General features: G+C 39.1%; 1 protein-coding gene across 2 annotated transcripts in view; it reads right to left on the minus strand.

Moving 5' to 3' along the window:
- The window catches only part of LOC124159351 (glucose transporter type 1), a 338,182-nt gene that overhangs the window by 72,903 nt on the left and 240,888 nt on the right, over positions 1-24,391 (minus strand). For both annotated transcript variants that reach the window (XM_046535114.1, XM_046535113.1), the window contains one exon: positions 4,357-4,555. In XM_046535114.1, the coding sequence (XP_046391070.1) occupies positions 4,357-4,371 (15 nt within the window). In that variant the 5' untranslated portion in view covers positions 4,372-4,555. The remainder of the gene's footprint in view (positions 1-4,356; positions 4,556-24,391) is intronic.

A 24,391-nucleotide genomic window follows, 5' to 3' on the forward strand; every position in this document is an offset into this window, starting at 1 on the left:
CATTTATAGACAAAGCCCAAAAACAATATGCAATTGCATTCACAAGTAGGTTCATATAAAATGAAAAGCCTTTCATCACTGAAAAAAATTAATTTCCTTTGGGAAAGCTGCGGTGTAGGCAGGTTTAAGTGTAATCAACCATTCCAGAAAACTACCCTAATTGCTAATTACTCCTTGCTTCCCATCCATCATGTAAAATACTTCCAAGAAAAGGCAAGCATTCTGCACAGGAAAAATCACTTGCATTGAGCTGGACAAAACAATTCAACCCCCAGCTCGTTCATCATTTGGGTAATCAAAGCATCAACTTTCATTTAGAGCTATAAATTAAGAAACCTTTGTAACTTCCATAGTAAAGGACTTTGGCACAAAATCAGTGAGTCCTTTCTCAATTCCAAGAAAATGCAAATGATAATTCCTGTGAAGAATTTACACACTTAAAGAGTAAAAATTATCTGAGGCTTTCCTAACATATCAAATAATCTCATTTGTGTGAGTCAGGAACTATATTTCTACAGATGCATCAATGTGCACCCATTTTTATCAGGACAATTAGTATTGGATATTTATACACGTTTATACACTCTGATGTTGAGTGTAACCTGATTGGATGGCATCTTTCATTCTTTTGCATTCCCCTTCACAGTGGTTTCCAAGAGTTACAAAGTGTGTCAGGAAATCCTTGGAAATCATTGATGAAAAGTATCTAAGGGGGGCAGGAAAAGTTGGGATACAACTATGTATCCAATAACATTACACTTGACCCCTCGTCAGGAGTGCACTACTCAATGCCATGTTGGTAATGGGCAACATTTGAATCAAAATTCAAAATGACATGATGGAACAAAATAAAATCCCTAATCCCTTAGAGAAAAATTGAGGGTAACTTAGCAAAAGTTCATTACTGGCTAACATAGTCTCAAGTATGTAACTTTCAGGACTAGCCGACTTAATCGGCATACTAGAAATTGAAGGAAAGCGTCATGTAAGAGGACTCCTCACCATTTATGGCATGAATGATGACCACCAAAGGCCTCCAGAAACCTCTCCATTCAAGAGTGAGGGATATTAGATTGGGTTAGAGGAGGACAGGAAGAAGTAAGGCAAAGACTCAAAATGGGGATGGGACAAGAAAAGAAAGAGAGACATTAGGCCACTTTCAGACATTCCAACTTTCCACCATGTGCTGTGAACAAGACTCAAAATAAGAACAGGTTTTCATGAATGCCTCAAGATGCTTTGAGACACACCAAGGATAGCCACTTCAGACTGCGGACGTAATCCTCACCAAGTCCATTTCCATCTGGTATGGCATTCTACCATTTGGCTATGAAATGAGTAACTTCATGTTTGTAAATGTATGGGCTTTAAGCCATGCCGGCTATTGATGATAGTACATGTATGGCCTATAAATTCAGACAGGACTACTCTATGGAAGGCATAAAGCAGAAAGCCAGATTGTCGGAGAGCAGCCTAAGATATGAGAGAGACAGGGCAGTGAGCTCACCTGACGAGCAGCTCCCTGAGAGTTGCCTCGTCCTCTTCTCCATTGTCCTCGGCGTCGCTCACCTTGCGGCCGTAGGCGCGGGGCCGCGGCTGGCCATGGCGCGGCAAGGAGTGCGTCGAGTGCGTGGGCCGCAGCGCTCCGTGCGGCGGCGGCCGGTGGAGGATGCGCGAGCCGGGCGAGGCAGCGCCGCACGTCAGCTCCAGGGGCCCGCCGTGGCCCTCGGTGTCCGACAGTGGCCCGCCGATGCCGCCGGGCGCCACCGCCGCGTCCAGCAGGCATGACGACGACGAAGAGGGCGGGGGCGACGAGGGTCCCCCGCCTCCGGAGGGTGACGCGGGCCCGCCCCCGTGGCGGTCGCGCAGCAGGAGCAGGAGGGGCGGCGGGGGCGGCGGAGGCGGTGGCGGGGCGGGCGGCGGGGGCGGGTGGTGCAGCAGGTGGTGCAGGTGGAGGTGGTGCAGGTGGTGGAACTGGTGCAAGAAGGGGCCATCGCCCTGCGGGGGCCGGTGCGCGCCCAGCAGCTCTTCCCCTGCCGCCCCTTCTCGCTCCAAGTGCAGACGGTGGTGGTGGAGGTGGTGCAGGTGGTCGAAGCCGCCCAGGTCCTCCTCCTCGCCCTCCCCCTCCTCCTCCTCGTCGTCCTCCTCCTCCTCGTCCTCCTCCTCCCCGCCCTCCTCTTCTTCCTCCTCCTCCTCTTCCTCCTCTTCTTCCTCCTCTTCCTCCTCCTCTTCTTCTTCTTCCTCTTCCTCCTCGTCCTCCCCCTCGTTCCCCTTCTCGTCCCCCTCCTCGTCCCTCTCCTCCTCCTCTTCCTCCTCCTCGTCCTCCTCGCCCTCGCCGCCCCGCCCCACCGCCGCCGTCGGCTGCTGCTGCTCCGCGGGCGGGGGCGGGGGCGGAGGGGGCGGCGGGGGGCTGTCCTCCGCTTCCAGGGCCCGGCCCACCCCCTCCGCCCCCACCAGCCCCTCGCCCGGGAGATGGCGCACCGCCAGGGGGGCGGCGAGGGGGCGCGGGGGCGAGGGCGGGGGCGAAGGCACGCCCTCGGGCGAAGAGGTGCGCAGGTCACGCGGGGACCTTCTCATGGGCCTCACCGCTTTGGTCTCGCCCATTCTCCGGCCTGGAGATTTCAACAGCCGAAAGGCAAGGCGGGACGAGAGATTTCAACGGCCGTGGGGGATGTTGCGGGAGATTTCAACGCGTGGTTGTCCCCGTGGTGGTGCACGGTTGGGTGGGTGAAGGGTGATCCGTGGGTAGGGTAGGGGAGAAAGAGAGAGAGAGCAAGAGTGTGAGAAAGTGTGTGAGTTGGGCAATCAAGTGCTTAAGATGTTAGCGGGGAGAAGGAGTTAGTTTATGGCCACAGGGGACCGTTGAATGCGAATGTGCAGCAATTAAATGCAATAAGGCTAACTTTTTCGGTACAATTTTTTCACTCTCTCTCAATAATTATAAAGAATCGTCTAGAATAGCTAAAATAATGAAGTACTTATCGACTAGCATCGAATTACCAAAAGAACTATAAAAGTAAAATAACTAGCCCCAAGACATCCAATATGGGTTAAGAAAGGCATTTCAGTGAATCACACAATAATTTCTCACGCATGACCAGATACAATAGTCGTCATGCACTCTCACCTCTTCGTTGATTTTGAGACATATTCACAAAAAATATAGGATTATTTTCCATGCGTCGCTGAAATTAAGGTTCAAGCATTAAGTGCTATGCAAATTCTGGATTCCAGAATCAATAGAAGTAGATATCCAATCCATAGTTTCACAATCACAGCTCCATTTTTTGGTCATAGTTACACATCCTCGAAATTGAACTTGAGTTTGTCTTCGAACTGCTCTTACACAGTGAAATAAACAGTCACCGGTCACAAGCTTTCAGAAACTGGTGCAAGAAATGTCCCAAAGTCTACCGATCTTGAACAACCCAAATATTCACTGTTCTGCTCCACCCCAGCCTCTTTCAAAGGAGCTCGTTGCCGGCAATACCAGAGCTTTCTTAAATATCTTCAACAAACAGCCGAAATCATCTGATAGGATACCATCACAATGGAATTCTAAATTGCGAATGAATCTGTGAAAGATAACTGCTGAATGGTTCGTCGTTATTTCCTAAAATATACCGTTAGCATATGCTAACTAAGCAGTTTTCTCGAGGAGATGTTCCACTAAGCTCTAAAAATCAACAGACAACGCTTTTGAGCACCTTTCAATACTCTTCAGGGAGTCTCTTCATATTGCCTAGCCAAGCACATGGAATGCAACTGGAGAAAAGGCATCCGTGTCCAAAGGATTTACGACTCCATTCACTCCATACGTAATTGCTTTTGACCGTTGATCACGATGGAGTATTTATTCTTCCAATGATCTTCTCGGTTGTAGTTCTTTCATGGATATTCGTTTTTTTCACGCTATACATACAACTATTTATCCGATAGAGTTACCTCAACTCCAGATGTTTATTTCAGCGTGTCGTTGCCACTGCTCCCACAGTACTATATTTTCATAACTTATTGTTTTATGTAACGTTTTATGTACAGGAAATGGCAGAGTCTTAAGTTAAAGTTAAAATCTTAGACCATTAGGTAGACCATAAACCATTCTTAGACCATTAGGTAATCACATGATTTCGCAACGAAAACATCGGCGGAAAAACCTCGAAGTATGTTGAACTTAGTAGGAAAGCAAGCGCAATCCAATAACTTCAAGATTAAATCCCAGAGGTACGAATTAGACACAATGCGCAAGGCACGTGATGACACAAAATACGCTGGGGTACGGAGGACATTTCCAATGGAGCGCGGGTGCAGAGAGTGAAATTGACTCAGAAAGGGATCGTCATTAGTGGTTCTCACCTGAGATTCCGCCATTTTCCGGCTCTGTGTTCTCGCCTCCGGTTTCAGCGTTGAGGGGGCCCTTGGCGGCCTTCGGCTACGTCGGAGACCGCTCTTCCGATGACACCCCAACTCGTGGAATCGCCCCCACGGACGGAAGAGGGCCGGCGGCTATGACGCCCGCTCCGCCTGCCTACCTCCTCCACCTCCTCGACGGAACCTGTAACAAATGATAAGATAGAATAAAGGCCGGCCATAATACCATAAAGTGAAATTTAGTTTATACACGGTGTGGCCCCAATATAGAGTCAACCTTGGTAACCGCCCTGTAGCAACGCTATAAGCGGGAAACATGATACGGGAGTATTAACGGAAAACGAGTATTTTGGGGTTACTTGCCTAAAAATATTAATTTTATGTTTTTAAGAACCATCACCTCATGATAAAAAATAAAATTTTCATCTGACTATAAGATAGTATGCTTTGGAATAGCCAGGTTACATGGCAAAAGTTTCACTTAGAACATAAGATGAAATAAAAAATCAATTTCGGCTAATCTTTTCTTTTGCACCTGTCGAAGACCAAGGATATGCGGTTTTGTAAAGCATCACGAGCGAGGAATGTGAGACTTAAGATAAAGGTGGGTGGGGAGAAACTTGAACAGGTTTAGCAGTTAGACTATTTAGGTAGTACCTAAGTTAGAGGAAAACGGATACAGTATTAGGCGGATCTAAGGGGCACGGTGCACGTGTGCACCAGACCCTTAAATTATGCAAGATTTCTAACACGGTCCCATTATCATTGTCTGATCTGGAGTGTAGCGCTTTACGGTGCAGAAACGTGGACACTTAGGAAGGAGGACGTGAGAAGACTCGAGGCATTCGAGATGTGGGTGTGGCGAAGAATGGAGAAGGTGAAGTGGACGGAGAGGAGGAGAAACGGCGAAGTGCTGGACACGGTGGTTGAGGAGATGCACCTTTTAGACGAGATACACGGGGGGTATGGATGGAGCGAGTACTTAGCAGGGAGGGGATGTTGAAAACAGTGTTAGAGGGAAGAATGTTAGGTAAACGAGGGAGAGGAAGGAATAGGATTTTTTAGATAAAATGAAAGGGAGTAGGTCTTATTTGGAATTAAGGAGGGAAGTGCATGATAGAACGGGAGGCTCCCGGAATTCTTCTTAAACACTCCATGGAAACCTACCTTAATCGGTAGAATACTTTAAATAATAATAACGAAAGTCACGTTTCAGGTATGACAAATGAAGCCGCTTGGGTTTAAGTTTGAAATATACCTTAGACAACCCGCAAATCACCTACGTACTGCCGAGCTCGAAGATTTGGCTCACAGGAGAGACACTTCGTAGAAATGGGAATCTCGGAAAAAGTGCCAGATATGCAAGTGTTAAAGTAAATAGGCGCTAATATATCCCGATAAAACGATAGGTTCGTAAATTTAGACCCGAATTAGCAGTTAATCAATAGACATTTTCTCATAAGCTTTAAATAAAATCAAACTGAAGTCGCCACTCTCTTTCTCATGAATTATTGACATCATCAGGGTTACGGTTGATTTTTTTCGCTTAGGGAGAAGTGCTCAAGAATGGAAGGAAATGCTAACATGATTAGATACAAAACCGATCCACGTGAGGCCGATGCGTGGAAAGGTGGTGTAACTTAAGAGGCCGTGACCCGCTCAGCAGGAGCGAGTGATGTCATCGACTAAATTGCTAACAGGATTGAGCCCATTTTATAATTTTGGTGCAAATAGCTCGAGACGAAGGCAAAAATTGTAAAGCGGAATACTCGGGGCTCTTTATTTTGCAAACCTTTTCAAACCCTAAAATTAAAAAAAAATATGCCAATAAGGTGTGGTGATTGTGACTCCAAATACATAGGACAAACAGGAAGAAGTCTGACCGTACGAGTGGAGGAACACCGGCGCGATTACTACAACAACACTGGGATGTCCCAATTCGCTACCCATCTTCGGGAGGAAGGCCACCAAGCGGATTTTACCCCGGAATTGCTGCACCGAGTCAAAAAAGGAACACAGCTGGACATCAGAGAACAGTTGGAAATTTTAAAAATTGTAAAGAGGAAAGAACTTATTGCTAATGACCACCTTTTCCCTTTCCACTCCCCCCTCCTAGACATTCCACTATTACACCCCAAAAAATCCTTGTGACGCCAACCCACGCTCTTCTTTGTAACTACCTCTGGTTTTTCCCCTATCCCTTCCCTCCTTCACCATTCCCGTCACTTACCTCTCCCCTCTCCCCTTCCCCTCCAATCACCCGACCACAGAGTATATATACCGGCAAATTCTGATGTGTATCACTAGTCTTGAAAATGGTACAGTGTAACCGAAACTAGTCGGCAATAAAGTGTGTGTTTTTTGTAGAAAAGCTAAGAAATTTCCTTCCAAACATTAAAAAAATAGATAAACGAGGCCCATTATCCATCTCCGTGTAGGCCCTTCACAATTACACGCAATTGTCCTTAGCATGGCATACCTTCATTTCCATTCTTAATTAGGTACACCATTAGGAACAATTTCATTTGTCAATTATAACGCGTCAGAAGTTTAAATACACACTAAAGTCACCGATAAGCCAATAGAGTCAACATTGGCACCTGCATTTTTTCATGTACGCTCCTACTTTTTTCGACGAAAAAATTAATTTAAATTTTTACTTCGATTAAATCCGTATATTTCAATGCCGTAAATCCAAAATCCTAGCATTAGTTTCCTGACCCTAACAAAAATTCTTGATATCATCAGTGGAGTGATTTTTTCAAAAGTCGGACAGCTCGATTACAATTGGATACATATGAAGCCAATGGTAAATATATACTCTTTAATTAGCCATATTGAAACTTTTTCAGGTAATTTGCCAATTGAAATCCCGTCAGCAAATAGGCGTCCATAAATTGCCACCAGACGTAGCTTTACCAGACCATTCAATCTTTCGTTATACAATGCGTGGGTGATGAATTATATATTGAAATTTCGGCTAAATATACGATATTTCACAAAATTTTCGTTTCAAAGTTATTCAGACCTTCATACGCCGCCGTAACCAGATATCACTCCAAAGACTCTTACAAATATGGCATGAAATGTTTTTTTTATGGTGATTCAAGTATGATACATAATCACATCAAATATTCTTATCCATCATCTTTAACTAATCTAAAGGTTCCATTAGTTCACTCAAGATCTCACTACCTTTTTTTATATTCCACATATAGGAACGATTTACATGTATCAACTACCAATTTCTAGAACTATGAGGGATTTTATTAGACATGGTAAATCAACGTAATTTTCATTTATCACAAAACGCATTAAAAAATTTGTGCATCAAAATTTCTAATTTTCTTATATTTTCTAATGATACTATGTATGTTTATACCAAACATTTGTGAAAGGGTATTAGTCTGTAAAATAAATATTATTATTATTATTATTTTATTCTTTATTCCACAAGATTTACTTGGAGGTCTGCCAGCGTCGGGCCTTGCCAAGACGCTGCCTCAAGTTACAATTCATTTAAAAACAATCTAACTGTTCTACATGTATCCAGTATTACAGATTTTTGAATGTTATATATTGTGTTTCTTTTAATTTTTAATTGTTCAATTCCAAAATTTAGTGATGAATGTATTATTCCTGTTGACGATATTACTATGGGGATGATGGTGACCACGTCCTGTTTCCAGATAGTTTTTATTTGCCTTGCGAGGTCTTGATATTTTTGTTTCTTTTCCTCGTATTTCTTCTTAAGGTTGTGGTCAGCCGGAATTGCTATTTCAATTATAAAGGTCTGCTTTTCTTTTTTTTAATCCAGATTATGTCCGGTCTGTTATGCTGGACAGGTTTGTCTGTGTAAATTGTGTTGTCCCAGTATAATTTGTAATTTTCATTTTCCAGCACTGTAGCAGGGGTGAAAAGGTAATATGGTTCATGATCCACTTTTAATCCGGTAACATACGCTATTTCTAAATAAATAATTTTGCATACATTATTGTGTCTTTTGGTGTATTCATTACCTACTAGATTCGTACATTCGCTAATTATGTGTTCTATCGTCTCACTCTTTGCATTACATTTGCGACATAAGTCATTTAATACGCTTCCGTCTTTGATTATATATTTCCTATAATTCTTCGTACCAATTACTCTGTCCTGGATGGCTACCATTGTCCCCTCCGTTTCCTTATATAGCTCACCTCTTAACCAGGCATTTGATAGTGAGGTGTCTACACATTCCTGATGAAGAAATTTGTGATGAATGCCATGTATTTGCTTGCTTCTCCATGTGTCTTCTAGCTCCTCTATTTTTTCTTCATCTATCGATTTGTCTCTGACATTAAGCTGGAGTGGTGTTGCTTTATCATCATTTTTTACGACTGACTTATAGAGGTTAGTCGTCTCGCCTTTTTGGAAAAAGTAATTTCTAAATTTATCTATAATTCTGTAATGTAGGTTCTTAATGCGTATTAAACCTCTACCACCATTTTTTCTCTTAATGTATAACCTTTCGACAGCAGCATTTGGATGATGTGATTTGTAATCTGTTAACGCTTTCCTTGTCAATCTATCTAGGTCTTCTAAATCCGTATTAGTCCAATGAATTACACCAAATGTATACGTTAAAGTTGGAACAGCAAATGTATTTATGGCTTTTGTTGTATTCCTGCTATTTAACTGCGTTTTAAGTATAAGTTGAAGCCTATTTTTATATTCTCTTGTGACTTTTTCCTTAATTTCTTTCTGTGGGATTTGAGTGTTCTGCAGTATGCCAAGATATTTATATTTTTCATGTTCTTCCATGTTTTCGATTTTTCCGCTATCTAAAAGAATATCTTGCCCTTTAACGTATCTCCCTTCATTAATTTCTAATTTTCTGCATTTATCTATTCCAAACTTCATACATATGTCATTACTAAAGCTCTCCGTTAATTTCAATATATAATTTAACTCCTTCTGATTGTGGGCATATATCTTTAGATCATCCATGTAGAAAAGATGATTAATCATATGTGTCTGATTTCTATCAATTTTTAATTTGAATCCATATTTTGTTGAATTTAATATATTTGATAATGGGTTGACAGCTAGGCAGAACCATAATGGGCTCAGTGAATCCCCTTGAAATATTCCTTTTTTTATTCGGATAATACTACTTTGAATTTGACCTTGAGAGGTATTCAATACCAACTGAGTTTGCCACTTGCTCATTACTGTGTTTAGAAACTCCACAATTGAAATATCTATTTTGTAAATTTTTAAGATTTCTTTCAGCCAATAATGTGGAACCGAATCGTATGCCTTTTGGTAGTCTATGTATGCTATCAATAGATTTCTCTTGGCCTTTTTCGCAGTGTTCATAATTACACTGTCGATTATCAATTGCTCTTTACAGCCTTGTGATTTCTTTCTACATCCCTTTTGTTCCTCCGACAAGATGTCATGTGTCTCGATATGCTTGTAAATCTTTTTTGCCAAATTATTATTATTATTATAAAAGACGTACAACAGCCAGATTAATAATCAGACAAGGACATCAACCCATTTTGTCAGTAATTGGAAAGCAGTTGTTATCTTTTTTTGAGCTAGGAAGATTATTTTGAGAAATGCATCACACTGAGCGAGCATTGAATAAACACAAATCCCCAGGATTAACTGCAAAACAACGACCTCGAGGGGTTATGGAGTTGGATATGGTCTGAGGATCGCATGCGGCTTGCATGCGTGCTCCATTCACATTTAGAGCTAGCACGAAACAATATTACGCTTTCAGTATTCCATTTGCAGCATTAATGTGGTTCATCCAGTGAGCTCGCAACGCAACGGTAATTTCACTTTGACCCTCGACATCTAATAAATCTCCGACCCCGGCTTTCTTCAAAGTATATGTATTATTCAAAGGGGTTTAAATGGTATGATGCCATCAATTCAACAGTTTAGCTCGAATATTATTTTTTTATTTTTTATTTAAAATATATCCGATAATAAACTTAATGAATTTGACGTTTTAGGAATAAAATTAAATAAAGATTACATAAAAAGTTTTGACAAGAATCTGGAAATTAGATAATTTTAAAAAAATAAGAGAGGAAGCATGACCTCGGGTAAATATATATCCTGTTGATCCTAGCAATAGTCTTCGCAGCACGATTAAACGCTGTGTTCACATTTAAAGCTCGTAAGATTTAACGTAATATTCTAACGATCATCGTTTGCAATATAAACAGTTTATATTCAGTGAGCTCGTGACATATCGGTATATTCACAAAGTAAACGACAATCGTATATTAAAACGATACTGTGAATTGAAAGACTTTTTTAAATATTTTATTACTATTTTATAACACAACGTGGCGGCCAAATCTAAAGACTCGGTGCTGAAAATTAATTTATGGCTGTATTTTATCAAAGAAATACACTTATTGACGCCCTAATTTAAAATAATGCTCATTCTGGTATAAAAGTAGTTTTATCAACAATTATGAATTACTCGTAAATAAAATTAAATAAACAATTGATTCACAAATAAATATGGGAAGTAATTGACTGAAATGAATAATCTCTCATAGATGGTTTAGGATTATCAACTATATCGCTTTCACAAACTGCGAAATCCTTTGAACGATGGGTTAAATATTTTTTGGCTGCAATACACGAGAGCTACGTAATGAAATCATGAGTGTGTTCATAGAATTTGTTTTTGAGCATAACGCAATATAAAGGAAAATAATCAAATACATTGAAAATATAAAAAAATTAGTGCTAACAGGCTACGATATCGCAAAAAACGATAAATAAGAGGATAAGAAACAGAATATACACAATATAACCCAGTTTTAGCCCCTAACTCAAGAGGTGATTTCTTGATAAAAATACGAATAGAAATACTACATGGATGAGAAACTGGAAAATACGTTCAAAATCAACGCGAAATGAAGTGAAAAGCTACGAGAACGGCGCCCGTGTTAAGCATCTCGTGATAGGCGGCGCCGCACGCATATAGACAACGTGAGACGGGGAGTAATCGCGCACGGCGGGAGTTTGGCGTGGCGTGCAACACTCCGAGCATCCATCACTCACGCTTTGGAAGGAGGAGGGACTCACGGAGGAGAGCCACACACTGCAGACGGGACGCACGCGAAATGGATCATGGGAAATTGGACGACCCTTGGTGGAATTGCGATCGGCCGAGTGGACGGGCGACGGCTGATGAAAGGGCTTAAGATGGCGCATCACTCCTCCTCCACCGGTCGTCATTTGTCACTTTTCGCGACGGAAAGTTCGTTTCGACCAACGAAAGGGTGGATGGCGATATTTGGTGGAACTGTGTAACGGGAAATATAATCAAATATACACTAATACTGTATGTTTCACAAATTTTTTTAACAATTTCAGTATAGGTGTAAACTTTGAGTTTATATTCAATGGTGACTCCACTATTTCGCTAATTTCATTTTTAAAAGACTGATTACCGTACAATCATGTCATCTAATCATATTTATGCGAAAAAAACAATTTTCTTAAAAATGATTTCTTAACTTCTTAAGCAGTCATTCGCCATAGCTCATATTGCATTTTTACCCTTTGATTTCTGGCTTTTTCCATCTATCACAACAACCGTTGTCCTCGTCCCTTTTCTATTATATCTTCCTATCCCTTTATTTCCTTACCTGTGAATTTATTTGTATATTATATATAATTATATATTCACCAAGAACGACTGCTTCCCTAGGAGTTCAGTTGATGACGACGGTCCGATGAGAGAACCCTACCCAGCGGTGACAGGGTGGGGGAATCGAAAGAACACTCATAATCCCCGTGACGGTATAAGTAGTCATTGGCCATGGGCTGGGAGGCAAGACGACTGCTTAAGAAGTCATCCGCATGGAAAATGTTTATGGCCTGACCCATGTTTCGGAACTATAGACTACGTCATTCTCTTATTCTCCTTTGAGAATGACATAGTGCACTATGTCGAAATCTGTGTCAGACGGTTAAAACTTGGCGGAACATACAATATTAGTGCGTCGGTGATTATGTTTCCAGCTCGATTAAAGCTCACACTGCCATCTTAAAAATTTCAGTGTATATGAAGTGGGTCTTAGTTAACATTTACCTGTATATCAAATAAAAATATATTTAGCACATATGAGAAAATACGGAAGAAAAATTTTCACTTAGGCCATCTTTTTATATCCAGAAAGTTTCAACATGATAGCATAAGTTTGAAAATGGTAATTAAGACAACGAATTACACTGGCTGCGCCAGTCGTATTTGCCTCGACTTCTTGGATGAAATACTAGTATTAAAACATGCTCTTTCGTCTCGGAAATTTTTAGGAAATTTACAGTTGACTACTATCAAGAATAGTCGGTGCGATATTTTCATGTATAAAATACAGGTGATTCTACACGGGGACTCTTGTATAAACCATAAAGCTTCCATAAGGCGGCGCCTACTTTAAATAATTAATGCACCAAACTTTAAATAAAAATCTTCAAGTACCAATGAAAAATCACTCACGACCAGTGGAGAGACAGTGATATATCCTTTCCACGAAAAAGTTTTGAATCTGAGGCTAAGGAGCAATACTGAACATATAAAAATATATGCGCTATTTTGGGTTCATATTTCACGATAACGAGAAGTTAAAAGCATAGTTCGAGTGAAAGATTCATTGAAAAAATGGAGTCACAATTTACAAGATAATCTAGGCGAAGAATGGCTTGAATAGATGCGAGGGCATAGAAATCACCTCTGTCCACGCCAAGAAATTTAACTATAATGAATTGAGTGTAAGAAAATCTTATTTTTATGAGCCTTCACTACGAAAGAAATTTGGCGAGACGTGCCCAAAGGCATCAGAAAAATTATTTCCTTACGTTTAAATTGGTGAAGTGATTCAATTTTGCCAAGTGTTTCATCCCGAATGCGAACTTTCCTCGGGGGGAAGAAGAAATTCTCCCTACAAAATTCAAGGGAAAATGTTTTTGAAGAAGCAAGCAATTTAGCACCAGGAAACCCACTACGCACATCGATGACTTGCCAGATTCTCCCACGCCCAAGTGTTACGATTGGATGATGGTAAGAATCAGATCTCACAGGCAATTCCGGTAAACGAAAGATACTTGCACGTAATCATTAAGAGACCTCGCTTTCACTCGATGGGGGAGCTATGCTCTACCCCAGTTCCCCTCAGAAAAGACCTGCAGCTTATTCTAGTCACTCTGCAGTTTTTACAAATTTTGTCCGCCGTTTTTTCCTCAAGGATAGCTTTCTTCGATTATGTCTTACCTTAGCTTGGTTAAAAATAGAAAGAAAATTTAGTGTTTCGACAATTTTCCTAAAGTTTTAGACGATTTTAGGGATTTAGACGAAGGGGGTCGGTTCTCTGACTTTTTGTCGTATCTCGTTTCCTTCACCTCAAGCATTTGCATGAGTCAGTCAGTCAGTAAATGGGTATGTATGAGTCAGTCTGTCAGGATATAAGTTGGTTTTATAGTATGTAGATTCATGTTAAGTGACACGTACACGGATAGAGCCCAGCAAAATGGCTTTTTCACTCGCCACAAACGGTCGGCTACCATCGAGTTGGAAACCGAAAATTGTTTCCTTCTTCATCACCTGCTTGCGTACTAATTCACCTTATTTTTGTATCAATTCAAATTATTTCACTAGAAAAATATGAGTGCCCAATAGCAAATTTATGAAGCCGAGAGGCTAAGGAAAAATTAACATCTCTCTGACGATGGATATCGCAGTAGCTTCAACGCTGGATGCCTGTCTTCTGCGAGGCAATCTCGCTCATGCAACCGTCATTGAATGAATGGATTTGGCGCCAATCACCCAGCCACGATCACGAATTTCCTGCGTCGACGACCAAGGCCTTCTTGCACATACGAGTTGAATGCAGCAGAATATTATCCCGTGCCGTCATCACTTTCTGAGGAATTTTCAAAGCCAGATCACTGTCAGATATAACAATTTTCCCAGCATGAATCAACCGCGCTTATCGCGTAGCATCTGATTCGTCACGATTCCTTTGACATCGATTTCCCACCACTTTAAAGATATCAAAAAGACGCATGGAGCGCCAGACGAGAGATACAGAAAAAACGCTATCAACAAAAGTTCACGTGAACGCACTTCCATAGTTACTCTGCCGTTCTAGAGGTTTTCAATGGGTTCGCGAAGCTGCTGCCGCAGCAGCAAAAAAATTATATACATACGGCTTCGATAAGGTCGAACTAACGAAGTTGATAAGCGGAATAATAGCGTATACTGCTCTGAGATAAGCGGTCCGCTACCCTCGCCGAATCTGGTTTGTAAAGGCCACGTGCAACCGAGGAGAAAATCCCGTCCAACAGATGATATCAATACTGTGTCGCAATTCATTGCATGTGCTCGCTCGATATACCCTCCCGGAATGTTTCATATCCTCTATGGGCGGACGAATCCTCTTCATATCGGACACGATGGTTCGCAAACGATAGAGGACATAGTTTGAATAAGAATAATAAAAGTGCTTACCCAGCAGAAGGTACACATTATACCATCATACATTATATTAAAATATTAACATTAAAAACGGAATTGCCAAAGGTGCATGCTTGTTTCTACCAACAGAGGCGGGCGTTAAATATGTAACCCCCTCTATTGCTCAAATAAAAAAAATGCATTATTATGTAGACACAATTTTCCGGAGTGGTTAAAATACGAGGCTACAAAGACATTTTTGAGTCGAAAGCATAAAATTATTTTATGTTACAGACAAAATTCAGCGACAAATACATTTTTTTAAAGTCTCACTAACTCAGTCACTCAACAAGAGGGTTCGATTGCATAGGTGTACGAAGAACTCAACCAGGAATAAGCCACAAAAGTGCAAATTATACATATTCAGGTGAGAGGGGCAGCATTTTCCAGCTGTGGCCCAACATGCAGAGGATTTGTAATAAAACAATCAAATACTTAAAAAATTAGCTAAATATAGCATTTTTCATCGATATGATAGTAGTTATAGCAAAATATTTTTTATAAAATGACTAGTTATAGCCACTGATTAACTTTTTCGTAGAAAAATAGTTTTTCAACACCTGCAATTATGAAGGATGTATAGAAATAGATATTTGTAAGTATATATAGAATGGATATATAAAAATGCATATCTTCTAAATTTCCATTCTATTTCTAGAGGATAAATTATTAAATTAAAAAAACTGCTCTTCGGTATTTTGAAGGAGGGACGATAATTAGAGAGTACGGCGCATTAGAATTTCGTTAAGATTGACTCTCTGGTGAGAAAATGTGACTTTTAATGTGCAGGAAACAGCTAGACTAGCATCATGAGGTTTACAAAGAGGCTCTTGGACTTCCTCTTTACGTAATAATTTGCCTATTTACTCTATCCAATTGTTTACATGTAGACAATTGTAGGACCACCAAACAAAGACAATTGTGATTTATTATGAATTAAATCCATACAAGACTGCCAATTCAAAGTGCCTTTATGATAGAAGTCAACATCGGCGAATTCGGAAGATATGATAGAGAGAAACCTGAATAAGTTCAGTCCTTCTTCCGTGTTTACTGGATTCTATGGATATAACCTGTGCACTGAAGACTGTATGGAGGAATTTTTTAGTAGCCCAGTCAACAGGCGTCGCACAAATGCAGAATTCACACAGAATACTAACAAAACTATTGTTTAAAAACCAGGAAAACAAAACAATGGGATGTAAAATAGGTGAAAATAAATTTTTTGAAGTAATGGTGGTCACTCTGACGGTAAGTTTCAAACTAGCAGTGACTTTCACCACTCCAAAATGACAAAGAAACTGCACTAGCATTATAGTCACCATTAAAAAGGGATATTAAGCATAATTTGTTTATCCACCCAATTATGAACCAGTCACAATATGCCGATAGTGATAAGTTTTGACATATATAAGGTGAATTTGAAAAATTCTGCGTTTTGACATTTCCGTATGATACGTCAACATGAGAAGGTAACGAGGCTTCCTTGACATGGATTTTCAATGAGATGATAAGAAATAGAGCAATAATGAATGTCACGAGAAGAAATCAATATGGAAAATCGGTAAATGATCTTATCCTTCTTTACTCCTCACCTTCAAGTTTACCTACAGGGCGAGAGACCGAAAACTGCAGACGGATTTAATAAAAGGAGTAAAATTGAATTTGATAAAAAAATTAGCTCATAAAAGTGCTTCGTAGACCTGGAAATAGTCATTTGCGGAATGAGAGAGAAATACTGGATACGTTGTGTACCGCAGGGTGCGTGTGGCTTGTCTTCAAATATGGGATTCTCTCAAAGTAACAACAACGGGATTAAAGTAAGACCATAGTATCAGGGAAATACATCTGGTTCAGAAATATGCGACTGGTTCTTATTTTAGAAGAATAAGATTGATTCTCTGAAGTTGTGGATGTTGTGCGTTAAATTTTGACTTCAATAACAATGAAGATATAGGAGTCGTACCAAAGCCTATGGAAGCACAAGGTCCACAATGAAAGGCATCTTGCACCAATTTCATAGTGGGAAATCAGCAAACATAGCGTAAAAGATCAAATTTATTTCTGCAGTACCTAGTATAATCTTATTACAATCTATCTCAACAAATATTTCATCACGTTAACTTCTTATTTTGTTCTTGAATACATTTGATAGACACCTGTAATTAAATGTGAATCCACATACTAATTGCATTGAGATTGATATGGAAAATGATATGCATTTACTAGATTTTACTATGCCACCTAAATAATCTTGTTATGAGTAAAATTTCGGTAATCTTGCGAAAAATACCATCAGTAAATCGCAATGAGGGATTGTCAGCACCCCATTTGCAGCAAAACTTTCCGTTGAAAATACTGCTACATCAAGTTTTTCATCTAATGGATATATTATTATTATGTTCGCTGATAATGTTCTATTCTCTTCCTCTGCTATTAGAGCTCTAGATATGGCCATACGTAACTGAACAAACAATAATACTTCACTTTTCAAGAATTTCCAATTTTTCTTAAAACCAAAGAAATTCACTGATTCAGAGATACACCACGGGGAACCAACGCCCAGAACCGAAGAAACAAGTCTATGTCTGGCACCAGAACTGGCACAAGAATAAGTTTTTGCTCGAGCTATTTCCCGTAGGTCCTACAGGAATTACATTTAAACCTGAATTTTCAACAGTAAGATTTTTTTTCATTTTAATTAAAAGGAAAACATTCTGTTTTTGGTGTCGGATGGAAATAATTTCTAAACAGAAAGTTGGCCTTCTATGTCGTGATGAGCAACATGTTGAGGGTTACATTTTTAAATCACATTATTAATTAACTTGGCTCTAATATTGACTACCCAAATCAAGTTATTTGGGTAATTATAATGGAGAGCATCTATAACGAAGTCTGCTTCGTTGCAAAAGCCAAAGTGGATAGCTACGAGGACATGCAAAAAGTAAGAGACCTTGTAAATGTTTAGAAGCTAATCGTAAAATAAAGATCATTCATTCAAATATAGCGGTAGTAACCCGTCAAAATATATGTAATTTACAGAGTAATTTCAGGATACAAAAATTTACATCACAGGTTACCTCTTCCATGGAATTGCCCAATTAACATCCAAGGACTTTTTTACGCGCTCTAATTAAGGTAAATACATGTTACTTAAATCTATAGGGTATTCCTCGAAAATATCAAGAATTCTCCAAACAAATTAAGTAGATCAGAGACATAAGAAGGCTATCGTTGGTGAGAATGTTTTCGACTGATCAGAAGCATGAAAATATCCGTCAAAAAATAATTAATGGGGCGTTGCGGATTCCATAGCCTCAGAAGAAAAATTATCACAGTTTCACCGTAGGAAATTCGTGAATATAATTACATATTCGTGCAATTTGTACCAAAAATATATTACGTGATACGTCCAATTTCATTTCAAGAATATAATACATTTTATGACACACACAGCAGGTATTGAACCGCGATTACCAGAGGGCACACCTCTGTGTGCAAATGATATTCTAGGCAATGGTCTCATTTCAATATTTCACCTTCCACAATGAGATGCTTCCTTTATTAAAGGAGTTACACCTTAAAATTGGATACATAACCTCAATTCTAACGCACAAAATTATCAAATCACTAATTGTAAGTCTATTCATACGATCAAAGAACGATGACTACAATAAGACTCAAAGGAGAAATGAAAGAAAAGCGATTACCAAAAATAACAAAAGATGAGGAATTCGGTAAATAACGGACGGCTTCTTGATGGACGCGATAAGGTGCCATGATACCAAGTCAGAAAAATGGCCTTGGCAGCACTACAGGGGAAGCGCAAAAAATACACAGGTACGAACAATGGATCAGAGACATTTCATCCCACAACACGTAAGAAAGAATATATTCGTACCTCCTAATTCAGAGCAAGAATATCAACTCATACCATCAGCATCGATTAAAAAAAATCGGGAAAAAGTTCGAATTGATGAGAAAATTATGCCAATTTGACGGGAGTGAATAAGGAATAAAAAAACGTTAAATTAACTGATTTTTAATGACCCATAGGACAGGAAACACGAACAAATTTCTTCATCACAATACACCAGCGATAAAGTAAAGAATTCAGAACGTAAGATAACCACTAGTTGGGAAGAATGGGCATTCAGTACCTCAGTATAAAGAAAGAATTAAGAAAACAACGTTGACACAAATTTATGAAAAAGACATTAGGAAACCTATTTTTTCGATCGAAGGGTCTTAGAGAGGTCTTTCAAATGCGAAAAGAAGCGATGTTTATCATCATTGAACTAGAAGGTTCAAAATTATGATTGTTAATTACCAGTGAATAATGCAATTATTAGGAAGAATTATTACACGGTGACTTATCGATGAGAATTTTACTGTGATATTGTATTCCTTTAAAATTTTTGAAAGAGTTTCATTCTTAAATTTTGAATTCGGCAATATGGCCAGCTCTACTGTAATGAATATAATACCAAGATCTAGACGTTTATTGCTGACGTTTTTCTTTGCAAATAATAGAAAGGTTTTGTGCCATACTAATGGTAGATAAACTTTTACAATGAAAAATTTACGAAATTGGGTAACATATGGTACACGCTGTGATCCAAAAATCCAAATGTTAGCCAGTGAAGAATATAATTCATAAGAATTATTATTAAATGTTAGCTCATTCACGAGCATTTCACGGTTCAATTGCATTTTTATCAAAATGTTAAAAGTGTTTCATTTTTAAATTTTGCATACGCAATATGACCTGCTCTACTGTTATGTATCCAATACCGAGATCTACATGTTTTGACATGATATTGTGCTCACTTCAAGTTCACCGCCGTTCACGTGGAAGGTTTGAATTAACTATGTCAATACTGAAGGCAGTTTATTTCGACGAGGAGTGGTGTTTTAGATTACGTAAGGCCATTTAAAACTCTTTCCTAAAAGTTTATCGCCTCCACAATACATTACGGATGTCTAAGACAATGAACTCTTTCGAAGCTCCATTGCCCAACGTGATTCCTTACATAAGCTTTCATAAAAATGGAGACATATCTTCGAAAGATAAGATTACATCTAGGTGACTATCACTTTTGGCGCGAAACGAATTCTTCCACATAAAAGTAGGCCTTCAGAACGATGAAAAATAGGCCCGAAATTTTATAGTCATGTGTGTTTCGCTAGCCTACAAAAGTCGAGTGATGACTGATGAGCAACTGTGACTGAATGACAAACATAATTTGTGGCACGATATGGTGGAAATTCTTATCATCGATTTCATTAGGCATAGTATAATATTTAAACTAAATTTGATTGCGAACGATGCCTTAAATTGTAAATTACAATGGTCTTAGGTTCACCGGGCTTCGCCAAGCACGTACTTAAATACGTCCTTCTGCTATAAAGAAGTTAGGGGAAGAGACTGTATAGGAAAACGACTCAGAAAATCAATTTTTATGAAATTGAAGCAAATGAGAAAAGTAAGTACATGTTATCATTGCTATTATTTTTAGTCATGACAAGTACGGTAGACTTTCGATGAAAACTGTTCTTACGAGAGCTGCATGATTTCTTCAAATAATTATTGAGCTCAAACTATCATGTGCACTACTTCGTTTAACACAAACATGTTTCACTTGATGACACCATTCCCATAACAACTGACTTTCTACGTTAATTTAAATATGTACAGTTTTGCACATCAGGAAAACAATATCACAAAAAATTAACTAGCATTAAGAAGGACCACGGCCACGATGGAGCTGAGATAAAGTAAAAATGATATTAACTTCTCTTCATGGGAAGTACCACGATGTACTTCATTCTTAAGCGCGATGTTATTTTACAATGTCCCACCTGGAAAATCCACTTCTACATGAAACGTGACGAAAATATTATCACGACTTCATATCAACATTCCGTAGCGCAAAATATTTACCCTTTAAGTAGCCAGTCTGAAACGAATTTCAAGCCAATTACAACGGAACTTCTTGAAATGCTAAATGAAAAGCGAAATGAAACACAAAATGGTATTTCGTGCGCGTTGATGTCGAGCTGTACTTCAAATTAATTAAAAAAATACCGCGCCGGAATGAATAGCTCAAATTCCGCTGCCAATGTAAGGTATTTTACGAGCGACGTCATCTTATTTCAACTTCCTTATCGGCTTCAGAGGAGAGGGGAGAAATAGATGTTTCGAACGTCAAGAGTGACAAATGGAGGAGGAAGCCGGAAACTCGGATCAAATTCGAGCAGCTGCGGGAGGGCTATCCGGAAGACAGGGAAGCGGTGAAGAGGGAAGAAAGTCAAAGGTAACAGCGTGATAGCAGCGTTTGAAAAGGGAAGATTATTTAAAAAAACACTCAACCGCTCAAAAAGAGTGACAGATTTTTCTATCGAATTTAACCCGCCCATGCAATTCACACGCAAAAATAAAAAACCATTCACATTCTCTGGTGCGTACACCTAGTCGTGTTTCAAAGGGCTTAAATTCTACAGTCATGAAATTTGATCATAAGTATTGTAAATGGAGAGACCAAAGTAACTTTGCACCAAACGTCGTTTATTATTAGCCACAACAAACGTAGTACAGTAATGTGTGAGAGTGAATGCGTTTGTTTGCATTTATTTGATTTATGTAATTTGCTAGGGGTCCACGACGTCAGATATAAAATTATAATGGCCAAATTTGATTTTTATTTAATTCCCAAACCATCGAATACAGCTCTCATATACCATTTTATATCGGTGTAACTATTCAACAAATTCAACAACTGCACGTAACGAACATCTATGGATGTTGCAAATGGTATGTTACCATCAATTCTGGTCGAAATTCATCGATTTTGAAAAGGATAGACCTTGAAAATACTTCTAAGATACAAGCGTGAAAATATTAATAAAGATAAGAGAATCTTGACGCACAGAATTTCTAGATACAAAGAAATACAGGAGAACTTAATCGGCCATATCACGAGGAACGATGGTCTGATGAAAATAATTGCTTAAGGAGAAGTGGAAAGGAAGAACGGTAGAGGAAGGCCTCGGGTAGGATACATAGAGCAGGTGATAAAATACGTAAACAAAAGACTTGAGTTAGCAATCAAAGATTATTTTGAAGAATAAATGAATTGAGAGCGGCGTCGAACCAATGTCCAAAAAAGCTAACTGATGATGATTAAAAAAGGTAGATAAGCCCACAACTACAACCTACTCCCGCCATGAAGATGCAAATATTTACGTGCCCCTTGAAGTAAGTCAGCACCTATGAGCGAGCCTTAAGCAAATAAGAAGAAACGTGACCTTTTTTTAATAAAAGACTGAGGAACATAAATTTAAAAAAATAATGTGATAAACGTGACCTTTCTTTAAATAAAAAAGACTCCGGTACATAAAAATATGAATATATAACGTTTATAAAAACAAAATTGTAAACAACTGGACGAAAACACTAGTAATTTATTATTTTCAACCAAATATAGACTTAAAATCTGCGCGGCACAGAGGCAAAACGCAGTGATAAGGCCTGTTATCAAAGAGAACGACAAATAGCACAACGTATGCCCTTTCACTGAGGACGTGGAGAAGCCAGGGACATTCGAGCAGACAGCGGGGTACCCCTTATCCTCTCTCACGCCTTTCAGTCAACGAGCAATCACGATTGGAACCTGTAATCTTCCATTCCGTATATTGAAAAGGCAATAAGGGCGGCGCATGCATCGATAAAAAATAAATTTGGAAAAAAATAATCAACTGAGAAAAGAATGGGGAAAATTTTGCTATAATCGCGATAGCATTGTCAGAAATAAAGTACTAGTGATTTGCTCCCATTCTTTCAACAAGTTCATTCCACATCGTTGACTTACGATTTTCTCCAGCAGGGATCTGGTACGTAAAACTGAAGGCAATCACACGATCATATTTTACGAAGGAATAGCGAAAATGCCTGCTCAAGTCACTATTGTTGGACATTATCGTTTTTTAAGAAATAGAGGCATTTATGCGAACCAAAGTCCCGTTTTCCATCATTTTTTTTAATGACAGTCACATTTTCCGTCCCCAAGACCAACCAACGTAAATTTTCTACTTTTAATTAAGTGCACGTGAGCAAATACGCATTGTAATCTGTCTTTTAATAAAAATAGGTATTTTTAAATGATACTCTGAAATAATGAACCGATGCATTATGATGCACATACTCAGATGATATATAAAATGATAGATTTATCAATAACATTCCCGTCTTTAAAAAGATTATCCCTTGTGCTGCAGTACTTCTGCAAAAGATGTGTGATTCAGCAGGTATCAATAAAGACACTACTTTCACAGTAGCTACTGAATTGGTGCGAGAAGCATTGAAGTGATCTATTGCCATGATAGATATTATTTGTAACCCTCTCTCACTGATGTCTACTTGGTTCATATTCGTCGCAACGGATATTATTTTATTTCCTCGTTTGTGGGGAAGCAGAAGATAAGCCAATAAAAACGATATTATGTCGCTCCGTTAAGTTTTACAGCTCCCTCGATCCGGTAGAAAATGCAAAGAGATAGAACCTCCTCGATTAGGTATGGAAAGCAATTGATCATTGGAAAAAACATAACTTCGTCACCTCAGATACAGTATATAGCAAACTGTGAATCAATATAATTGAATTCGATATCATAAAACCATGCACAAAATGGAAAATTCGCGAGATGCTGTTAACATTTCGTGAGGTATACGGAAACTCGAAGGTAGAAAGAATAGTTTCTATGACGTGAAAATGAACACGAATGCCCTGAATAAGGCATTCGGTCAGGGAGAATTATGTTTCTTCTCTGAAAAATTTTTCTAGCAGATAAATTAGCAAACAATAACACGGGACAAATTCCAACATAATACCAGAATAATTAGGTACGTGTGATGGAAATATCTCAATGAAACTACGTTAAAGACAGCATATTTAGGACAAAGACTGCTGGATGCTAAAATCTTAAATGAGTAGTTATCTAAAGATATTTATCCGCTATGCCATTTCATTAAACCAATGAACCAATTTTTTTACCTCCAAAACGTGTGAGCATCAGCTCGATTCCTTGACGCGTGGAGTTGAACGAGACTCCGACGACTTCGGTCGACGAGATTGATTTTTCCTATTTGGAATCGTCACAACTTTGGTGGTTGTTTTCATTAATCTAAAAAGAAGTAACGTGCAATAGCACTTATTTCGTTCTCCAAAGAATACGACAAAGGTGAGAACAAAGAACGCCCTGGTTGATTTTACAAAATTAAGGACTAAAATAGCAAAAAGTCATTCATTGATCGAGCAAATTTTTAAAATTAATGAAGTGATTTTGTCACAAAGTGTGAGAGCAGTCGCGTGATGTTTGCGCCCTGTAAAAGCGGCTCTCGCCAGCGGCGACCCTGATCACGCATTCCACCCTTGGCGACCCAAACGGGGGCGCGCATGATTGATGTTCGCTTGGAAATACGCA

The sequence above is a fragment of the Ischnura elegans genome, chromosome 5 (assembly GCF_921293095.1).
Source record: "Ischnura elegans chromosome 5, ioIscEleg1.1, whole genome shotgun sequence".
Taxonomy (NCBI): Eukaryota; Metazoa; Arthropoda; class Insecta; order Odonata; family Coenagrionidae; genus Ischnura; species Ischnura elegans.